General features: G+C 35.5%; 1 protein-coding gene and 1 pseudogene across 2 annotated transcripts in view; both read right to left on the reverse strand.

Annotated features, from left to right (window-relative positions):
* Positions 1–23,879, reverse strand: part of ESYT2 (extended synaptotagmin 2) — a 116,990-nt gene that overhangs the window by 28,980 nt on the left and 64,131 nt on the right. For both annotated transcript variants that reach the window (XM_027840996.1, XM_027840997.1), the window contains exons 7-8: positions 6,486–6,541; positions 1,733–1,853 (exon numbers count right to left, since the gene is read on the reverse strand). In XM_027840996.1, the coding sequence (XP_027696797.1) occupies positions 1,733–1,853; positions 6,486–6,541 (177 nt within the window). The remainder of the gene's footprint in view (positions 1–1,732; positions 1,854–6,485; positions 6,542–23,879) is intronic.
* LOC114027096 lies at positions 8,215–8,784 on the reverse strand (annotated as a pseudogene).

A 23,879-nucleotide genomic window follows, 5' to 3' on the forward strand; every position in this document is an offset into this window, starting at 1 on the left:
ATTACAACACAAGAGAATTCAAATCAACTTCTTGTATCGATGGGAAAAGGATATAAAATTTGTAATAACTCATAAAAACTTCAGAAGATAGAGTAAGACTTTGAGAGGACAACTTTTCTACTCTTCCTCATAAGATCATTTTTTAGAATTTAAGTATTTTTCTGAGAAACTTCTTATATGACCTGAATTTTTTAGTATATTTTAAGCTGAATTCTTTCCTTTTCAAACTAGAAATATCTAATGTAACCAACTCTAAATTAATTAGCTGAAGAGTATATTTGAGTGATTTTATGTCATTAATGTTTAATGAACAGTATAAATGTACAAATATTTTGCATACTTTCCTCAAAGACAGTATTTAAGAAGCCTATGAAAAAATTTCAGGTATACTCCAAGTAAGATCATGCTGACATCTTATTTTTCAATCAACTACATATTAGTATCTTATCACAGGGATTATTTCTCTGAAACCAGAAAGAGTTTATGGGGAACTAATAAAACATACAAAAGTATTTTTATCATCTTTGTAGAATAGTTTTGGTAGCTCTGGGAGAGTATCATTAATTCCTTTCTTTTGAAAAAATAATTTTTTGATGATGCCTTTATTATTTTTTAAAAGATTAAAAAAGAAAAACAGGGAAAATGAGCATTAACTGGTCAATACATCTAAAAAGTCTGAAAGCACGTGTAATGGACACATTGTGTTGTGGACCTCCCCGCTTTGCAAAGTGATAGATTGGGACTGTTTCATCATATATTCTTTTTGAAGCATGCTTGTTCTTTATAATTTGGTTACACTGAATTTTTCTGTGTGTAGTCGTTCTTCCCATTTCCATTGCTGTAGTCATTTCACGTATCGTTTTTCTTGGTTCTACCTACTTCATTCTACACTTCTTGTGGGTCTCTCCCTGCTTCTATGCATTGGTCACATTCTTCATTTCTGATAGAACAGTAGTATTCCATTACATTCACATCCCACAATTTGTTTAGCCATTCCCCAAACTATGGGCCTCTATTTCATATCCAATTCTTTGCCATCACAAAAAATGTTACTACAAACATTTTGGTTACGTACGTCTTTCCAACCGGAAATGACAGCATCTCTTCAAATCCTAACAAACAATTATCTTGTTAATAGTACTAAGTTTAGCTGAAAGAATTTCAGTACAAGAACTTTGAAGTCAATCCTTTAATATATGTTACCTGATCTTCTTTCAGACTCAAAAAAGAACCGAGTTCTAAAGCTTGGGTGACAACTGTTTCATAACATAGAGAAAGGCTCTCCATCTTGAGTATACTACCACTAGTACTGTTTCTTATAATGCTTTACCAAAAGAAAAAATAAATGTAGAAGCAAAGTATGAATTTGAATTCTTAGACACGTTTTTTAGGATATCACATAAGTAAAGTCACTTTCAAAGCTATCATCCAATTTACCATATTTCAAATGTAACATTTACTGGATTAAACATCTGGCAATAAGCCTTTTTATTTTAAGAATTACTGAAGATCCATCAAACATTTGTAAATTGTCATAATATTTTTGCATTATACTTTTGGCTCAAAACTTCTTCTCCAAGGTGACTGGGTTAATTTTGTATTTCCACAGCAAGAAATGGACTTGTTGAAAGAAGAAATAATGTTGGCATCAGAAGAGGTTCTAATCAGTTAATTTTAAAGAAAGAAATGGGTTTTGTTTGTTTGTTTTTAAATAAGAATATAATATGCTTACCTTTGGTATAGGGAATCGCAACTGAGCAATCTGAACTTCACTGACAAGAGGAACTGTGATTCGATTAGGAAGCACCAAGTAATTGGATATTATATCCAGAATGATAGTATCTGATAAGCCACTGTAAGATAAAAGAAAAACAACTGTCATATATCAAAATAGGTTTTCATAGGTAATAATTAACTCACACGATAGTGACAGTTAAAAATTTCCCTTGCTCACTCAGGTAATAGTCTAGTTTTTTTTAAATATAGCATTCAGAATTAGTGAATAGGAAGGCATTCTCACTACTAAAGCTGCTATAATTTATATTGTGGTCTGAAAATATAAAGATTTGATTAACTTGTGTAATTTCCTAAGAGCAAGACAACTTATTGGTTCCATCATTAAGTATTTAACATTCAAAATGAAAACATATTTCATTAAATTTCTATCTCCCACTCTGCATGAAGTACATGAATATTCCACACATGAATCCTTCTAAAAGACAATCAACTTTTGATTCTAGTATGAAATAGAAACTGTCATTATCTACTATATTACAACCATGGAAAATTGAGTACTATAGTGAATCATAGACAAAACAAGATAAATAATTATTTCAACTGATACTTACAACCACCCTGTCCTCCATTTTTAATAATATCTACTTTGGTTTTATATAGGGTTGTTATGAAGATCCAATGAAATTATGTTTGAGAAAGCATTTGTTAACTAAAAAATGCTGTATCAATATAAGCTATTATTCTTTGATGTATAACAGGATACCCTTCATTTTCAATTTTTCTGTATATAAAAGAAGAAAGACACTCCTTGATAGTACCCTTAGGGCATAGATGCTTAATATACAATTAATATACTTTAGTACTTTCAGCTATAGAGCTCCATACATGTTATTAAATACTCACATGATAATGCATTTCCCACATCTCTCCTCTCACTGATAATTAATCCAACACTTATACTGACTATTTCCCTCTCCTTTCACCCCCTTATTTGCTACAGTGATTTTTACATTACATACTGGCAAAGCAGATGTTCTTTTCCCTGTCTACTTTGGCACAAGAAATGCAATAATTTTCCTAAAAAAGGAAACCAAAAAAAAAAAAAAACCCGTCTACTGACATAAGTACTTTGGTTACCAGTTGCATCACAATAAGAAGACTGCTATTCAGCCACTATCAAACTCTACTGTCCTTGTTAATGGTAGGAAAGACCTCCTGAAGAAGGAAGGATTTTAGCTGAGTTCAGAAGGAAATTATGGAAGCAAAGAGTCAGAGGTGAGGAAGGAGAACCTTCCAGGCATGGTGGAAAGCCAGCACTACTGCAAAGAATGGGACATGGAGTGTGATGTATGAGGAAGAGCAAAAAAGCCAGTATAACTGGATCACAGATTGTGGGGAAGGAGTAGAGTACAAGAAAGAGTGAAGAGTCAAGGATGAGGCCAAGGTTATGAACCTAGAAGGCTGGAAGAATAGTAGAATCTTCAACAGAAATAAGAAAGCTCAGTAATTGGGAGGCTTTGGGAATAAAGATGATGAGCTTTATTTTGGACATAATGATTTTACAATGGTTATGAAACAGCCAGTTTGAGTTCTTATTTTTTTTTCCCCAGAAGGAGAATTAACACTTGTTAATTGAAAAAAAAAATCTAATTAAAAATTAAATATCCAATAAGTAGTTGGGAATATAGAAATGGAGGCTCAGGACAGAGTCTCAGCTCAGATACATGGACAACTGAGTTATGTATATACAAATGATATTTAAAACCATGGGAGCTGATAAGGTCACTGAGAGAGAAAAGATAATGAAAGGGCCCAAGGGAGCTTTAAGGGTATGCCCAGTTAGCACTGGATAATGAACCAGTAAAGGAATCTGAGAAGAACTAGTCAGATAAGAACAAAACCAGGAGAGAGTATTGTCCAAAGCCCCCTAAAAAAAAAAAAGAAGGGAAAATATCCAGATGTTTAATAGTGTCAATATAGCAAAGTGGTCAAGAAGAATGAGAACTGGACAAAAAAAATCAGATTTGGAAATTAAGAGATAATTGGTAATGCTAAAGGGAGCACTTTCACTTGATTGATGAGGCTGAAAGGCAGATTGGAGGAATGAAGGAGAAGAGAGGAAATGTAGCTTGGTATTGACAGCTTTTTCCTGGGCTTTGGTTGAGAAAGGCTGGAGAGATAAATAAAGAGATAAAATAAAGATAGCTTATGGGGAAATTAAAACTCAATGAAGATTTTTTTAAGGATAAGAAGTTCTGGGCATGTTTCAAGGCAACAGGCGAATAATCAGTAGATAGAGAGAAAATTAGAGGAGATGACTGAAGGGACAATTTGCCGGAAAGGATGGAAGAGGACAGGATCAAAGATACATGTAGATGGGGGTTGCCTTAACAAGGAAAGCCACCTAATTTTCAGAGATTGCCTAAGTGAAGAAGGTAGTATCAGTGCAAAGATCACTGACTCTGGACTTCATAGGCCTAGGTTCAAATCAATCCTCTGACAAAACCATTGTGATCTTAGGTATGTGACTCAAATTCTCTGAGCCTTAGTATGATCTACAAAAAAAGCAAAAAAGATAGTGATGACCTGAAGAGCATCCAGGGAGGGAAAGCAGGATGCAGAATCATGCCAAATGAGAATTGTTAGAGGAACTGGGGATTTTTAGCTTGGAGAAGAAGACTCATGGGGAATGACATGTGGCCAAGTACCTCCAAGGCTGTCATGTAGAAGGATTTTTAACTTTCCTTGGTCCTAGAGGGAAGAACTAGGAACAATGTAGAAGTTTTAAAGAAACAATTTTAGGTTTAATGTAAGGAAAAATTTTCTAACAACCAGAGCTATCCAAAAGTGGAATGGGTTGTCTCAGGAGGTGGTATCTTACTGTAGGCAGGTGTTTAAGCACTGATCATACCAATACTTGTCCTACTGGACTGAAGAAGGGTGTGGACAGGATTATCAAATAGCCTCTAAGATATCTTTTAACTTTGGTATTCATGATCCCTTACAATGTCACAGCAGAATGCTGTCTACAGAGTATACTTTTACAAATATTTATTCACTCATTGTATAGTTAGGGGGAAAGTACCAATTTATTTAGAAAACAGAAGTAACTTTCCCGCTAAAATACAGATTTTGAAGGAAAACACAGTAACAGCCTGTTTAATATCAGAAAAAAACGAAGTTATGTATAAAATAGGTTAGTACTAATATAACTATGCTTATTAAATACTTCATAAATTCCTAACTTATATAACAGTAACATTTGAATTATACCTAAGAGCTTTTCAGTGGTGAAATTCAAAGACATAAAAACCAAATATGCAAGCAATGGACAAAAACACTCCTTTGCTGATACGATACAGAAATATATGTAAACTGAATGAGTAATAACTTTCAGATATAAGCAGCACCACAAAAGAGTTCACAACTACTGTCCATAATTACAGAACTTCCTTTTCAGGTTAGTGACTTATAGCTTTGCCATAAATAAGCACCATTCAAAGCTTGGGGCAGATGAACAACAACAGAACTAGATTGGTTACATTTTTCTCACCAGGAAGGGGTGTGTTCCCTGGAAAGTTTACAAACGCTCACTGCATGAAAAGGCTTGCACTTTCTGTCAACATTTCATTGCTTCAGGTTGATGAAGAGACTCCAAATAGGTGACATGACCTCTCATTTCACACCACCCCCCTCTGAAATTCCAGAAAGTCCAATGTTTGTGCCCAGTGCCTTTAAGCAATCATTCTGGCAATCAAGGATTTTAACTTATAAAATGTGGCTGAGGCCTGGATGGTAGAATAACTTGAAAAGCAAACTGAAGCCAATGGATCATCTTTTGATAACATGCTCAAAATGTTAGGCTTTTGTTTTGTTAAATTAAAATCTAAATAAATATAAACATATACGTGTGTTTATATGTGTGTAGTTTGTACGTATATGTATATACAGAGGGATGTGTATGTATATTTGTAGCTAAAAAGCTGTTTTCTTAAATTGTCAGGTTAAAGGTGATGATAATGACGATGAAATCTGATACTTAGCATTTTATAATTTACAAAGCACTTTCCTCACCAATAACCCTTGGAGATAAGCAGTTCAAGTATAATTATCCCTATTTTGCATATGAGGAAATTCATGTTCAAAGACTCAGTGATTTGCTCAAGATAACAAAGCTAGCAATAGCCAGGGCTCAAATTTGGACCAATGAAACCTATTCACTTTACCATACTTCCTCTCTGCAGGAAAGGACATGGTGATGAAAAAACATCAAAATAGACTTTAAAAGGGGCCGGGGTGGGGGAGATTAGGGAGCGGGGAGGCAGGACTCAGAGGCCTTCTGAAACCATTATTACTCTAGCAAATCTGGAGCTAAGTAGGACCACAAAGAGGATCTACTCTACCTCCTAACCCTCATCCCTGCCTCCCATTTTACTGATGAGGAAACTGAAGCCCCATATGGTATACTGGCGTGCCCAAGGTCACATATGTAGCACATACCAGAAAATGGATTCTAACCTAGGGCTACTGACAATTCCAGTGCCCTTTCTCCTTATGTTATGCCACTGTATCCTCAAGTCGCTTATATTCTTACACAGCCGTTACGATGCAACCTCTTTTTTCAGAAGAGTATAAGAAAAACATCCCTTCTTCAACATTATTAACAAAATACAGATGCTCAGCAACTAATCACTAAAATATTAAACTATTAATAAGTTATCTATTAAACCAGATTATTTAATGTTTACTTTAGTCCAGGAATATCCAGAAGATTAGTTAGTCCTGTCCAATTAATTTCCAAAAGCTGTAAAAAGACAAGAAAGAAAAAATCATTACTCAGACTTTCCTATAAAAGAAAGAAGTTTATTAGTAAGATTTAAACACATATTCTTCTCATTTTACATGTTACTCATTTTTAAATTTCATGGAAAATAAACAACTACAAAATTCACAATAATGGGGTCAACCTTCAATTATGTGTATCTCTCTCTCTCCCCCTCTCTTTCTCTCTCTCTCTCTCACACACACACACACACACACACACACACACCCGCCAGAGAATTCTGAATTCATGCTTCTACCAAACATGTCTTCACTATAAATCAGAAGTACATGAGCTGAAATTTACCTTACTACCATAGAATATATTTGAAATATATACCATCTAGTAAGCAGGAAAGATCTTTCTTAGGAGAAGAAAGATTCAATTAGCATTTTATAGACAAAGATTCTCAGAATTATAAAATGGTAAAACTGGAAGGGATCTGAAAAATCACCTAGAATAGGAGTGGGGAACCTGAGGGCTGCACTTTGACTGAATCCAAACTTCACAGAACAAATCCTTTTATTAAGTGGACTAATATATGTAATACCAAAATAAAAGTGTTTTTACAAGCTTTCAACATAAAAACTTAGAAAAATGTCAATAAAACAAACTTAAGAGTACACACCAGCGTTACAAGAAAAGCTGTTTTTGCCAAACTGAACTAAAGATTCAATTGAATGCTTTTAATCTCTCTGCCCCTGGGCACTTTGATGGATCTCACACCCACGGAGTTTAAAGGAAAGACTCAAAGCAGTAAGACCCCACTGCCATCACTTCTGAAGTTCTGTCAAGTAATTTAAATCTCAGTTTTCCATATTAGCTGGATGTCAGTGGAATCTTCCACAGGGCTAAGAAAAGGAACATTTTCACTGCTGCTTAAAGAACCTACTACCATACTCCCTGCAATGATTGTTTTCCACTCTCAAATTACCAAACCTAAATTTGTGCTCCTCACAGACTGACTCCTAACTCCTCACTCCCTTACTCTACTGAGAAGAATGAGCTCCCTCAAGTTCTCCCTTTCCATCCTCTTCCATATACCTTCTACACAAATGCTTCATGTTCACTTGGCCCTTTCTCCTGTCTCAGGAATTACTATCTCCTTTCCTCTACAAGGCTACCTGCGCCCTTGATTCCAACAACTATCAATTAATTATTCCCTCATCCTTTAAAATATTTTATCTCATTCTTAAAAAAAAAACCACACACACACACACACACACACACACACACACACACACACACACACCCCACCTCCCTCAAGCGTGCTGACTTAGCTGGAAGGGGCCATAGAGATCTCTAGTATAATGCTCATCTAGTATAATGCTCTGGATGCTCTGGCTTGGACAAAGGAAATTGAAATGCAGAGAGGTTAATGACTTGCCTAAGGCCACAAGGCTTGGACTGGCAGGACTGGGATGAGACCCTAGGTTTTCTGGTAACTCTGGTGCTCCTTCCACTACACCACACTGCTGCTGCTTCTTTCTTTTTTTTTTTTTAAACACAATCAAGTCCTTTTTATTTGCCCCTCTTTCTCAAAATGTATACAGAAAGCAAAGTTACCATTTAATTAGATCTTCACTTCTGCCAAGTATTATCGTTTTCTAGAAATTTTTGAAGAAATTTATGAGTCTTTAAACTAGATTTCAATATTAATCATCTTTATCAGAATCCATTACTTTTCTTCTGTTGAACTTAACTGTTATTTTCCTTCTGTTGTTTGGCGGCTTACTTGTTCAAAAATTTCTATCAATCCTTGCTCTGATACCTTTGCACTCAATTGTCCATATCTTGCCATCTGTATTTGGTAGTTCTCTACTGCTTTAGCCTTTTCTAGCTTTACAAGAGCTAAATCACTTAACCTGGCCCATGCTGACTGATCCACAACTTGAGCTAAAATACCATTTCTCATCTCTGCTTCCCTGTGTTTTGCGTCCTATTGTGCTGGGTTGCCAGAAAAGTCCCTGTGCTTTGCCTGGAGTTCAGCCAGCCTCTACTTCCACAGTGCCTCCAGGTCTTCATCTGCCACAGTGGGTCTAACTGGGGTGGAAGATGAGCTGACTAGAAAACAACAAGGACCGAAGCCCCTTGACTCCTCACACTGCCTCTTTTTCTCTCTCTTTTCATTTTTGACTTTGCTGACAAATTCCTCAAAATAGTAATCTACATTTATTACCCACTAATTCCTCAACTCCTTGCCAGCCAGGCTTCTTCCTTTCCATGTCTACCTGCTACTTCTATTGAAACTGTTTCTTAGAGTAAAGAGGGCAGAATAGCAAAAAGAAGTACAGTCACCTCAAAACAGAAAAAAAAAAAAGAAAATTTCTTCCAAAAAGTTCTAGAAAATACACCACACTGGATACGTAACAGGAAATTAAGAAAAAAAATCAAAGTGAGTCATTTTTCCATGCCAGGTAGGCAAAGAGAGACAGAAAGAGAAGTCTGTAGACACTGTAGATGGGGCCTGGCCAGGGGCCAAGCATGGAACACTCCACTGCAAGGAAAGGTTGTGCACCAGGGAAAAAGAAGATCCCAGATGCAGCACAAGAACCTTCAATTTGCATATGGTACAAGAACAGGTATTTGGCAGCTCTACCCACTTCCAAGTCAGAGATGGAAGGTGGACTAAGGATGAGGTGTGGTCACAGATCTGGGCTGTTAACCAAGAAAGGTTCAAGTTCAGAAGCAAATAGCAACTACATGGCTTTCACTCCCAAGAACAGAGCAAGTAATCATTTTCAGCTTCTAACTCAGTTTAAAGCAGAATAATCAGAGCAAAAATCCCAAACTAAAGGACAGCCTTAAGTTCTGCCACTCTGATTTTTCAGAACATTTCACTGTTTGAAAGCAACCAAGCTCAGAAGCAATCTCCTAAAAGGCAAGTCCAAAAGCCCCCTGCTCAGACCCAAAACCAGGCTAAGAATTCACCAGGCACCTCCTACAAGAAATCCCAAAATGAGAAGTCCTAGGAGCATTACAGCAAAAACTGAAAGCAAAGAAAAAATATTTCCATTAGTCAGAAAGAAAGAATTCAAGTACCAAAAAGCTACAGTCAAGATCACACAGGATTTAGCAGCCACCAATTTAAAGGAGCAGAGAGCTTGGAGTGTGGTATTTCAGAAGGTAAAGGATATAGACATATAACCAGGAATGACTTACCCAGCAAAAGTGAGTATAATGCTATTGGTGGGGGGAGGGGGGATAGAGAGACAAACCTTTGATGAAATAGAGGACTTCTGAGCATTCCTCATGAAAAGATCAGAACTGCATAGAAACTTTGAAGTACAACCAGAAGAGTAAAAAGAAATATAAAAAGGTAAAAAAGAATGAACAATCGTAAGGGACTAAAAAAGGTTAAATTCTTTATATTCTAACCCTAATTTAGTCCAAGAGACAAAAAAGGGAGGGAAAGGTTAGGGAAGATTATCTGAAATGGTCCACTGAGCAGTATAAGTTTATATAAACAAGGAGGAAAGTGTAGGGGAAGCCACTGACATTTGAATCGCGTTCTCATTTGAACTGGTCAAAGGACAGAAGAATACACACACATAGCTGGGGAGAGAAATGCATTTTACTCAACAGGAAAATAGAAGGGAAAGGTGAGAAAGGAGGAAGAATTAGAGGAAGACTAGATTAAGAAAGAGATTAGTCCTAAACAACACAAACTCCAAACAAGCATATAAAAAAAAATTTACATTTCTTTCTGTGATGGCAAGAAATTAGAAACTGAGGAGGTACCCATTAACTGGGGAATGACTGAACAAGTTATGGTAGACAAATGTAATGGGATATTATTTTGCTGTAAGAAATAATGAAGAGGATGGTTTTGGAAAGACCTATATGAACTGATGCAGAATGAAATGTACAGAACCCAGAGAAAAATTTATACAGTAACAATAGTATTGTAAAAACAAACAACTTTGAAAATGTAGGAATTCTCTCTGATGAGTGTAATGGCTAATCACAATACCAGAGGACTATCAATGATTCATGCTACTCACCTCCTGATAAGTCATTCAGAGTATAGAATATTTTTTGAACATGGCCAATATAGAAACTTGTTTCACTTAACTATACATGTTTCTGACAGAGTCTGTAAGAGTGGGGGTAGGAGGGAGAGAAAGTAGATTTTTGTTGATTGAAAAAATAATAGTTTTTTAAAAATAACTATTCTTTCTAAGATTAACAATGGTTTTTCCTAGTTGCCAGATGCAGCAGTATTTCTTTAGTCCTCATCTTCCCAGACAACTCTGGAAAAACATAAAAGACTATAGATTACAACAATTACTTGAAAGTCAAGTTTTTAATTACCTGGTAATGCACTATTCTAGTTCTTTTATTTCTCAGATTGCTCCTATTCTTCCTTCTTTCACCCTTTCAATGGTACTATTTCTATAGATTCTCACTATGTTCTTCTTTCTCTTCACAAGCCATCTCTGGGACTTTATCTTCTCCCAAAGCTTCCAAATATACTTTCATGTTAAGGAACAGGAAGCCAAGTCCTCCAATCCCACCTGTCTCCAGAGAGCTAGTCTCATTTGCTAAGATGTTCAGGATATTTCCACCTGGATATTCTGTTACAACTCAAACTCAATATTCCTAAAGTCAAAAGTCATCTACCCATTTTATTTCCACTCCAATTATCTCCTATTTCTTGATGTCAGAGACTACTATTCTCTTAATCACATAGGCTACAAACACAGTCATCCAACTCTTCTCGCTCCCCCAACACATACAGTTACTAAGTTCAATAATTTTTCCTTTAAAGTATCCACTCCACTCCCTTCTCCCTTCAGGGTCAGCTAGGTGGCACAGTGGATTTCGTGCCAGGCATGGGATAAGGAAGATTCATCTTCATGAGTTTAAATCAGGCCTCAGACCCTTACTAGATGTGTGACCCTGAGAAAGTCACTTAATCCTGTTTACCTCAGTCCCTCAACTATAAAATGAGCTTAAGAAGCAAATGACAAACCACTGCCAAGAAAACTCCAAATGAGGTCAAAGAGAGTCAGATACAACTGGAAAATGACTTAACAACCACCACTCCCTTCTACTAATCAGTAAAATGAAGATAACATTTGCAATACCTAACCTCAAAGGATTGCTGGTCAAAAGTTCTGTAGGACTTCAGACTAAGAGAGCTGCCTGAACATGAGGCAGATTGCCAGCTCCCACAAACTTACAGTACCAACAGCGTGAAATTCACATCAGACTGAATAATGACTAAGAAATCCATTAAGAAACTACATTATGTTACTTCTTCCATGCTGATAATTCACAAGAGGTCAATCAGAAGCCCAAAGGCAATAGGAAAGCGGACCTTGTCAGCAAAGCTAGCATTGCACAGAGGATCTTCCCCATGTGTCCTAGAAATGGGCAAGGGACAGATGTTGTCTGCAAGGCTCCATGTTAAAAGAGAGCAAGAGTTTAGAGCCTAACTAATATAGCTCCAAAGTGGTCAGATATCTCCAGAGTTGAGACCCTGAAGTCTAAGAGAATAGCAATGGGCACTGTCAAACCAAAGTTGTGCCATGGCACTCAGACCAGAAGAGCCAAGACCCAGCCCAAGAGCCCTGAGGTTCCCAGCACTCTGTCATGAAACACTGGAAACGGCCCTGAAGAGCCAGCTCTCTGAACCTCAAAGATTTAGAGGGGCCTAATTGTGGAAGAGATGGAAGTCAGCATGGAAACCCAAGAGACCCAAGGAGAGACAAAGCTGTGCCAACTATCCTACTCAAAAGCACACTAGAGGTGAAGCCTAGACCTAGAACAAAGCCTTAATTCAGACTTTAAAGCTGTATAAATGAATAAATCAAAGAAAACATTGACTAGTATTAAAAAATTATTGCAAATGTAGAAATCCTCCCAAAGAAGAAGCAACTAATTCAATTATAAACTGGAAGCAGACTTGAAGCATTTTCCACAAGCAAATCCAACATCCTGATCCTAGAAGGGGTTCTGAAAGGGTGAAAAAAAGAAAAGAAAAAAAAAAAAAAACTAGGATCTAAGGAGGTGAAAAGCCAGGAGGATATGAATATGAGTTCCACCTCCGACATGTACAAGGTGCGTGATCCTGGGCAAGTCAATTAAGCTCTCAGTGTTCTGAAAATTAACAGTTGTAGAGAAGGTGCTGGCTTACGTTAGCAAAGGGAGCTTGATCATACGGGAACACCCTTTACCAATAAACTCCTCTCCCTATCCTGTTGTTATTATTCAGTCACTTCAGTTGTATCTAACTCTCTGTGACCCTATTTGGGCTTTTCCTGGCAAAGATACTAGAATGGTTTGCCATTTTCTTCTCCAGCTCATTGACAGATGAGGAAACTGAGGCAAACAAGATGAAACAACTTGCCCAGGGTCACATAGCTGGTGACTATGACTGAATTTGAATTCAGGTCTTCCTGACTCCAGGTCCAGTGCTCTATCCACTGTACCACCTAGCTGCCCATCCCTATCCTATGTTCTGCTTATTCTCTATAGTAATATATAAACTTTTTTTTTTTAAGGAGTCAGTATTTTCTGAAGATCAGAAAATACTACCATTTCTTTAGAGTAGTTTTTAGGACAATTTCTATGTCCTGAGATTCCATTAAGAAATATACTAGTATGTGTACTTGAATGATGGATAATGGAACCAGACAATAAAGACATTGGAAATCTAATACACCTTGGAAAGTTTGTTGTTATTCAGTTGTTTCAGTCACGTTTGACTATTCGTGACCCCATTTCAGGTTTTTCTCGGCAAAGATAGCCATTTCTTGTAAAGTAGGAACAGTTAATAGTATACAGCATTAAGGAACTTATTAAAAGAATCAGTGATTTCCCAAAGAACTCGGGAACATACTATGAAGAAAACTTGTCAACAGAGATAATGATCACAGACTTCTTTTTTAGAATACATTAAAGAAATTAAGATTTAAGTTCTGCTCATTATGATACAAATATTGCTACAGAAACACTCCCTGATTCTGCAACAACATGCACATTCCTCATTTGTAAAAAAGACAATAATTAATACCTATAGTACACAATTCATAGGGCTATTAAAAGGAAAATGGTAAAACATATTGCAAATAAATCCTAAGTCACTCTATAAATGTTGACTAATATTTAAAATATAGGAGTGTGAAACCAACATATATATAACAGTATGAGGAAATGTCTAAGTTGGGTGAATGAGAAAATATATGGGAAAACATTATATGAGCTAAGGCTAGCTAGTTAAGGAGTTTGGACTTTATTTCAATAATAGCAAGTCACTAAAGGATCCTGAAGAGAAGAGTTATGTGATAACATAAGGAAAAACAATCTGGTAGTAGTGTGAATAATGAACTGGAGGGGAGACAATTAAGAGACCAGTTAGGAAACCGCTGAGAAAAGAGGGTCTAGAATAGGGTCGTTGGCATTGAGAAAGAAAAAAGTAAATGGGTGTAGAAAATATTGCAGAAGCAAATCTAGGGATTTAGTGAAAGGGAAGCATCAACTAGGGAATATTAAACTTTAAATTCAATTATATGTTCTATCTGTTGTAGGAAATAATTAAGTTAAACTGCTCAAATTTTAATCTTTATCACAGCTGAAAGAACAATAAAATGATTCAGTGTCAAATTATGAAAATGAATACATGTCCAAATTTTAAGGAAGAGAAAATTCTACTTGATAGTATAAAAACAAAAATGATAAATGTGTAACTTTCGGTTCATGATTTTTTTTTTAAATGAGGCCTACTACATTTTTCTCTGTTCTGTGAGTTAACTTTTTGGTGGGTAAGAGAGGAAGGGGAAGATTGGGTCTCCCTATCTTGCCCAAGTTAGATATGCTGTGGCCACTTACAGCCCAATAATTCCAGGGTTCTGGCAAAGCTTTGTAGCACTTGGGTTTTCTTTCACTTAGAGTTGGTTCAACCCCTCCCAAGCAGCCTAGTGACTTTTTGCTGACCAGGGCTTACCACATTTGTACAGTAGGGCAAATACCCAACATGCTTTAGCCTTATTTGCATTAGAACTCCTGAACTCAAGGGTTTCTTGAGACTTAGTAAGCCTTGTAGCAGGGATTACAGATATGTGCCACAATGACCAGCCACAAGTCACTCTTAAACTTAGAATTATTTTAAAACAAAATGAAATTTTTCAAAAGGGTTTATTTCAATTAGCAAAACTGAATTACTTTCACAGATACTTGGAATTCTAGAGTTAAAATATATACCAAAATCTGATTTTCTATGTTCAGGGGAAAATAAACATGTAATTTTTTAGGCAAAAAGAGGTAAAATTGAAGTCAATTACATTGCAGGTATAATTAAGTAATAAAATGTTTATTCCTAATATGTTCAAGATGAAAACCATTATTTTTATAATTAAAATTATTCACTCCACGGAAGTTTAGTAGATCTGATTCTGTATTATGCTGCATAGTTCAGGGTCCCTTTTCTTCCTCCTAAATGGATTCCAGATGACATATCCTTAAATCAATTTTCTAATACATTGACATAATGCACCCAAACTGCTCTTGGTTGTACAAACTCATATAAGTTTTGTATTTCAATGACAGAAAAAAAGTCTTTTGACTCATCTGGAAAAGAGAAGCATTACAAAAAAGTTCAAACTTGACCTGCTGACCTAATAAAAAATATACATTTGAATTCGTGATTCCAATAAAACATTAAAAGGAAGAATAACTGAACCATGAAGCATAAACAACAAAAGCAAATTAGCATGGCCACACTCAGTCAGGTGGCCTAAGCATCATTAAGATTATCACTTAGACTGGGAAGTCTCAAGTTTTAGAAGTGTCCATCATCAAGGAAGTTTTCCAAGAAACACCTTTTGCAGCAATAAAACATAATAAACACGATCTTATTTAAAGTTCCCCAAAATATTAAGGTGTGACTCACTTAAAGTGACACATTTTCTATGCCAAATTGTTCAAAGCTGCTGAGAATTCACATATAAATATTTAAAAAAACTCTATATTCATTAAACACAGAAAAACTAACACTGAGGAGTCTCTTGAACAAACAATGTTCTATTCTGATGCTCTTTAAAATTAAAATGTGAAAATCTTTTTTATTAGTACTTTAAGTTTATTAGATACTTTTACACGTTTTCTGAAAAAAAAAAAAATCAAAAAACTTTCAGACTTCCATAACAGAAATAATCAGTCAAGTAAAAAATGCACAAATCAACTAATGCTTTCTTCCACTAAAGCCCTAATACTAAAACATTTGAAGTAATAACAATTTCTGGCATTCAATGCACTAACAACAAAGGTCAAACTCCTTATATCTCTCTACCCACCCCACAGCTATCCTCACCTCAAAATAAATTTGCTATAATCTTTTTTACCACTAAAAAACACAAATGTATATAATACAACTTAATGCTATATGGGATGACTTATATGGAGGACTAAATCAAGGACATGTTCCACATTAAGGATGAAATTTTTTTTATTAAATGTCTACCTTCCACTTCAGAAGGTTTAAAGTATGAGCTCCAGTTAAAGTACTTTAAAAAAATTTTTAAAAGACAATTTTCTCTCACACTCTGCTTCTTTTGCAGTTGAAGAAACTGAAACCTGGAGAAGTTAAGTGATTTGCTCAAGATCACAGGGAATGTCAGAGCCAGAGACTACAAGCAATGTCCTCTAGTTCTGAGGCTTGTGCTCATTTCAGTTCTGCTACTAATTAACTGGGTGTTACCTCAGGTAAGTTACTGTACTGGTCTGGGCCTCAGTTTTCTCACTTGTAAAATGACAGGGTAGGACTAGATGATTTCTTTTAAATTCCTTTTAAAATGTTTATTACAAACTTCACAAACTACTAAATGTGAACATATACACATAAAAAAAAGAGCTATATACAATAGTGTAAATATCTATTACTCATGGATTTTCTTAAAAGGATACGTTAAATTCAACATGGTATTTGCTTTATTTGTCTCTGTATCCTGAAATTCCTTCGGTTGTTTTGTGTATAAAGTACTTTTAATGCTTAAAATATTCTATGAATGCTCTTTTTTGTCTTATTTATTAAAACATTACTATTATTATCAATGATATATTATGTATGTGGTTTTCCTAATGATGAACCAACTCTGAGTTCCTGATATAAATATAATCTCGTTATAGTTTATAGCATTTCTTACTGATGCTAAAGCTTATTTATAGATATTTTATTAAGTATTTTTGTACCAATATTCATGACAGCTATTAGTGTACATCAAGAACCCAACTTTTTTGCATGAAGCCTATGGATCCCTTTCTCAAAACAATCCTTTTAAAAGCATAAAATAAAACCCACAAGGATTACAAAGTAAACCAAGTATAATGAAATATAGCTATCAAAATATTTTAGGGGCAGCTAGGTGGTGCAGTGGATAGAGAACTGGCCCTGCAGTCAGGAGGACCTCAGTTCAAATCCGACCTCAGACCAAACACTTGACACTTACTAGCTGTGTGATCCTGGGCAAGTCACTTAACCCCAACTGCCTTAAAAAAAAAAATTTTAAAACCAACTTCATAGGTTGAGAAGTGTTGAGAAGTGTTGGTCTACAGTTTCTTTTTCTGCTCTATCTCCTTCTAGTTTAGCAATCAGGATCATATTGAATGAAAGGGAGTTTGGCGTAGAATGTCTTATTTTTCTATTTATTGGAACTGTTTTTTCAATGTTTGATAAAATTCACTTTAAAATCTGTTTCTAGGGTTTTCCCTTTTGGAGGTTCCTTACAGGTTTGTTCAATTTTTTCCCCTTAAGATTGTGTTATTTCATTCTTCTATTTCTTATTCTGATAATGTGGGCATCTTATAGTTTTGTAAATATTCATCCATTTCACTAATCACATTGGTTGGCACATAAATAACTAATTGGAACTTTCTGGTCTGGCTGCTTGAAATAGTTTATCTTTGAAGACCTGGACTTTGCCACATAATTACACATGTTTCAGATTGGTTCATCTTTCTAGAGCTGGTCTCATCCTATTTTCATGCTGCCCTCTGGTTCTAAAAGATGCGCAGTTTTCGTTTTTTCAGTTCTTGAATATAGTACCAGTGTTTTCAGCTCAGTTTTGTTTTGTGTTTGTTTTTGTTTTTTTTAAGGGAGTTCGATGATTCTTAAATTCTCTCTTCTTAACTTTCTTTGAAAGTAGATAACTTAATTTTGTTTTTCTATCTTCCCTACCCCCACCTTGTTTCCCCAGTTTTTGGCTTTGTTTTATTCTAATATTCCTTGCTATCTATTGTAGTCATTTATTTCTGATAGCTCGATTCTGTACTTTAGGAACTCTATTTCTTGGGAAAAGTTTTCTACCTTGTGTTCTAAGTGAGTTACTCCACTTCCAATTTTTTATTCCACAGCTCTTATTTAAATTCTAATTTTAAAGATCTTCCATTTCATTTTTTCTAGGAATTCTTTTTTTCTTTGTAAATCATTATAAATTTTTATTCTGAATTTTAATAACACCAAATAAAATGAGCGTTTCTATATACAAAGAACAAAAGGATTGTATACGAAGCTGTAAATCTTTTATATAGGCTTTTGATTTTTATTTTAAAGTATAATATATTCAAAATGTACCTTTTGTTTTAAATATTTTTTTCCAATTACACATAAAAAAAATTTTTAACATTGATTTAAAATTTGAGTTCCAATTTCATGCCTCCCTCCCCTCTCTTTCATTGAAAAGGTTATCAATTTGACATGTTATCCATGCACAGTCATGCAAAACATATCTCTAGTAGTCATATGAAAACAATCAGACAAAAAAAAAAGGAAAGAAAGTTAAAAAAAAAAAAAAGTATGTTTCACTCTGTATCCAGACTTCATTAGTTCTTTCTCTGGAGGTACATAGTATCTTTCATCATAAATCCTTTGGAACTGTCTTAGATCACTGTATTGCTGAGAATAGTTAAGTCATGCACAGTTGATCATCATACAGTATTGCTATTACTGAGTACAATGTTCTCCCGGTTCTGCTCGCTTCACTTTGTATCAGTTCATGTAAGTCTTTCCAAATTTTTCTGAAAGCATCCTGCTCATCATTTCTTCTAGCACAATAGTACTCCATCACAATCACAGTCCAGAACTTATTCAGCCGTCCCTCAGTTGATGGACATCCCCTCAATTTCCAATTCTTGGCCACCACAAAAAGAGCTGCTACAAATATTTTTGTAGCAATAGGTTCTTTTCCATTTAAAAAAAAAATCTCTTTGAGATACAGACCAAGAAGCAGTATTGCTAAGTCAAAGGATGCACAGTTTTATAGCCCTTTGGGCATAGTTCCAATCTAACCTCCATTTGGCTGGATCAGTTCACAACACCAACAGGACTTTAGTGTCCAAATTTCCCCATATTTAATACAATACTTGTCATTTTCCTCTTCTATCACATTAGCCAAACTGAGAGGTGTGAAGTGGTACCTAGAGTTGTTTTAATTTACTTTTCTCTAATGATTTAGGGCACTTTTTCACATGATTATAGATAGCTTTTCTTTGTCTGAAAACTGCCTTTCATATCCTTTGACCATTTCTCAATTAGGAAATGACTTGTATTCTTATAAATTAGATTCAGTTCTCTATATAATTGAGAAATGAGGCCTTTATGGGAGAAACCTGCTGTAAAAATTTTTTCATAGTTATGATTACTGTGCATTTCCTTCCATCCTATTTTTTCCTGTTTATCCTTCTCTTTCCTGGCCCTCCTCAAAAGTGTTTTGCTTCTCCTCCCACAATCTGCCCTCCCTTCTATCAGCCTCCTGCTTCTTTTTTAACCCTTTCCCTCCTACTTCCCTGTAAAGTAAGAGAGATTTCTATACCCAACTGAGCATGTATGTTATTCCTTCTTTTAGACAATTCCAATGAGAAAAAGGTTCAAGTGTTGTCTATCACCCCACGATTTTCCCCTCCATTGTAAAAACTCTTTATCACCTCTTTTATGTGAGATAATTTACCTCATTCTACCTCTCTCTTCCTCCTCCCACTGCATCCCTCTTTTCTACCCCTTAATTTTATTTTTTAAGATGTCATCTTATCATAGTCAACTCACACTTTTGCCCTACGTATACTTCTTTTAACTGGCCCTAAAACTGATAAAAGTTCCTAGAAGTTACAAGTATCATCTTTCCATGGAGGAATGTAAACAGCTTAATCTTACTGAATCTCTTATGATTTTCTTTCCTGTTTGTCTTCTTATGTTTCTCTTGAGTCTTGTATTTGAAAGTCAAATTTTCTATTTAGCTCTGGTCTTTTCATCAGGAATGCTTAAAAGTCCTCTATTTCACTGAATGTCCATTTATTCCTCTGAAGAACTATTCTTAATTTTGTTGGATAAGTGGTTCTTGGTTGCAATCCTAGATCTTTTGCCCTCCAGATATCATATTCCAACTCCTCCAATCCTTTAATGCAGAAATGGTTAAATCTTGTGTTATCCCGACTATGACTCCAGAATATTTGAATTGTTCCTTTCTGGCTGCTTGCAATGTTTTCTCCTTGACCTGGGAACTCTGGAATTTGGCTATCATATTCCTGAGAGTTTTCACTTTGGGATCTCTTTCAGGATTGGATTCTTTCAATTTCTATTTTACCCTATGGTTCAAGGCTGTCAGGGCAGTTTTCCTTGATAATTTCTTGAAATATGATGTCTAGGCTCTTTCCTGATCATGGCTTTCACGTAGTCCACTAATTTTTAAAATAAATATCCCCAATCTATTTTCCAGATCAACTGTTTTTTCCAATAAGATATTTCCTAGTTTCTTCTATTTTTCATTCTTTTGGTTTCCTTTCATTGTTTCTTGATGTTTCATAAAATCATTAGCTTCCACTTGCTCAATTCTAATTTTTAAGGAATTATTTTCTTCAGTGAGCTTTGCTGCCTCTTTCCATTTGGCTAATTCTGCTTTTTTAAAATCCTTCTCTGCAATGACTTTGAATTTAAATGCCTTTACTTTGCTTTCATTTTACAAAAGCAAGGTCCTACTTCTTAAAAATGACCCTGTCACAAGCTGCTAGTAAGACTAGCTCTCAGTTATTCTAGCTCAGTGTTATGTGGAAGAAAGTCCAGTTAGTGGCAGGACATAATGGGAATGGACTAAGACCTGTTTTCCTATTTACTGTGGGACCCGATACATGTCACTTCACCACAATGAACTCTCACTTCCTTATCCCCTAAAACTTGGTTGATATTAATATTTCTATGAGCTGCCTCACAAGACTCATCTATTAAGTAAACTTTAATTAAGTTCCTACTACACAGAAGGCAACATGCTAGAAGCCAGGGATACGAAGAGAAAAATGACACAGGTTACCCAAAAAGAATATTGTGTATTTGGTACAATGAACAAAAGTAAATATGACACATTGTAGGGAATGATGAGTAAGGAAAAGATCTCAATAGTCTTGGAGACACAACTTTCTTAACTGAGTATGGGAGAGTAATCAAAGAAACTAAGAAGAACAACATTTCACAAGTGGTCATACTGCCTCTGTCTCAAAACCTCCAGGAAGGGAGAACCCACTACCTCCAAAGGAAGCCCATCCCATTTTGAAAGCTTATGATTATTATTAAGTTTTTCATTATATCAAGTTGATTTCAAGAGAGTGAGAAGTGAATTAGTAGTGAGTAAATGGAGGCTCCAAGTATAGGCTATGCTTTCTAAATAACTAGTTTAGTAGTGAAAAGGAGAAATATGGTATGATAGCTCAACTGTTGTAATGATCAAATATATAAAATATATAAAGAATTTTATAGATTAAAAGCCAGCATGTTAAGAATAAGATACGATTATTATGATAGTGGTTAAGCAAATCCTTGCTGAATGATTAAAGACTGGGTAATAACAGTAACTTGCATTCATATAAAACTTTAATGTTTTGTACCTCCACTGAAGTCTGCTCCAATACCTCACTGTGAGTGGAGGTGATGCTAAGTTCCCGAAGCCTATACCAGTGAAATATAAACTCTGACAAGTCCTACACCAAGCTGGAAATATTTTAAGGATGTCTTGATAATGTATGCTTGCTGTCTGAGTACCAGTCTAAGTTGACTCTAAGGGCTTCATCACTAGGAGAGCTGTGAGGTGATGAATTGTTCAGCTTCAGCAATGATCCAGGGAAGTTTGAAATGGCAGAAATTTTCATCAGTTAAAGGTTTACTCAAATGACAAAATTACAGATTGAAGATGCAGCTAAGGTTTATAAAGCATGCTCTTCACAATAATTCTATGACCTTATTAGCATTATTATATATACCTTTTTACATACAAGAAAACAGATTATTTAAAATTATATAAATTAACCTGAGGATTACACCTAGAAGTAAATGCCATAGGCCATGTTTGAGTCCTAGTCTCCTATTTCTAAGGCCAACATTCTCTTCATTATACTATATTCCCTCTCTTTTTAGAAGAATGTTAATATTAATCAAACATAAAAATACAAATACAAAGACATTTTAAGAAAGATTATTTCTGGTTTTCTTTAAGTCTCTGTAGTTTATACTTTTAAGAGTACTTTACTATTAACTTACTATTAATTGTCACTGATAACTCAAATTTTCTGAGCAGCATAACACTGAGCAGTATAGCATTATTTCAAGTTTATAAATAAGGTGGGGTAATATGGTGCAGGGCAAAAAGCACTGGGATATTTGTAGTCAGAAAACCAAGATTCAAATCTTGGCTTTATCACATCCTCGGGTGATCTTGGACATGTTGTAACCTTTGTGCAACCCATTTTCTTACCTGTAAAATAAGAGGGCTAGAGGCTGGACTAACTGATCGCTAAGGCCCTTTCCAACTCTAAGTATATGATCCTATGATTTCCAAGAACACTGAGGCTAACCGAGGTGAAATGACTTGCTTCTGGGTCACAGCATGAGTGCAGATTTGAACCCCAGGATTCTGGCTCCATACTGCACTGTGCTGCCTCGCAAATGTACAGCATGGGGCTGTATTGTGCTAGACCTGCCAAAAGCAGTCCATGAAACAAAAGCAGGTTAAGAATCCCTACAAGAGAAATTATCATATTACCATCACCATGAAATAGCAGTTGTCCACAACTCAGGGCTCCAGGCACTGTAAAATAAACACCTTTATTTCTGTAGATACTATATCCTACTCAGATTTCAAATGAAGTAGACACAGGCAGATGAAGCTCAAGGGTTGATATCATACAGAGAATCACAGAAATGGATGAACTTTTCTGGAAGCCCATGTAATTATATTTGTAATAAAACCATTCCAGAGATAGCTATCTACCTGAACACTTTCTAGCAGCATTTATTTAATACATTTTCAGCATGGCTCTAGGCATTTTTGAAAAGTACTACAAAACATTATTCTAAGACTTTATGGCCTGCATTTGAGGTCATACATATGTGCAAGAATTAAAAACAAAGAATATAATCAAGTGCCCTGTGAGTGGGCCAGACTATGGTCAGAGAAAGAGGAATCAGGGTGGGCTGGAACAGTAGTAGGCTGAAAAGGCAGAGTGAAATGTGAACCGAGGGAAAATAGTCATCATTTTAACTTTTAAAGGGAAGACACTCCAAGCTGAGAGAACAGGTTATGCAAAAGGCATCAATCAAGGTGGGAGGTTTTTAAGCAGTGGAGGGACATGATAAAATCTACGTTTTAGGAAAAAGCTCTTGAAAGGCAACTAAAATAGGATGCCTATTCCCACACAAAGAACAAGCCTCAGAGCAACTGAAGCCAATGCAACTGCATGAGTAAGACTTCTATTTCGGGAACCTATAAAGCCAGCGAGACTTGTATTTCTGAAAGCCATGAACTCATTCCACAAAAACTGTTATGCTTTGCTTGGAAAAGCCACATCTTATGATGCAAAATGTTAGGTTTGTCGCTGCAAACAACTCCAGAGCTGTAACGAAACACTGGAAATTAGTATGAAGCATTCCACCGAGATTTTTCTCTTTTCTACTGTACTATAATTTTTATCTGATTAATTATACACTTCCATAAATCTGAATGAAGTTCTTTGATGAGAGACAATTCATTAAAGATACTTTCTTAATTACCATACACTTTAAAATGTGTGTCACATTGTGACTCCCATAATTAAAGACACTGGATTCAGTCACTCTGGAAATAATAGTCCAGATTTAATAGTATAGCATACAAAAATGAAACTAGGCAGTTTCTGAATTGCAATTTAAATATACTATAATATTTATATATAGAAGTCATAATGAAAAATCTCTAAAATGAGAAAGCATGATAAAATAGAAAGAATGCTGGATTTTAAGTCAGGAATACCCACATCCATATCTTATAATTAGAAGGGTAAGAAAAAAATAATCCTTGCTCTC

The sequence above is a fragment of the Vombatus ursinus genome, unplaced genomic scaffold (genome assembly GCF_900497805.2).
Source record: "Vombatus ursinus unplaced genomic scaffold, bare-nosed wombat genome assembly UNPS02014852.1, whole genome shotgun sequence".
NCBI lineage: Eukaryota > Metazoa > Chordata > Mammalia > Diprotodontia > Vombatidae > Vombatus > Vombatus ursinus.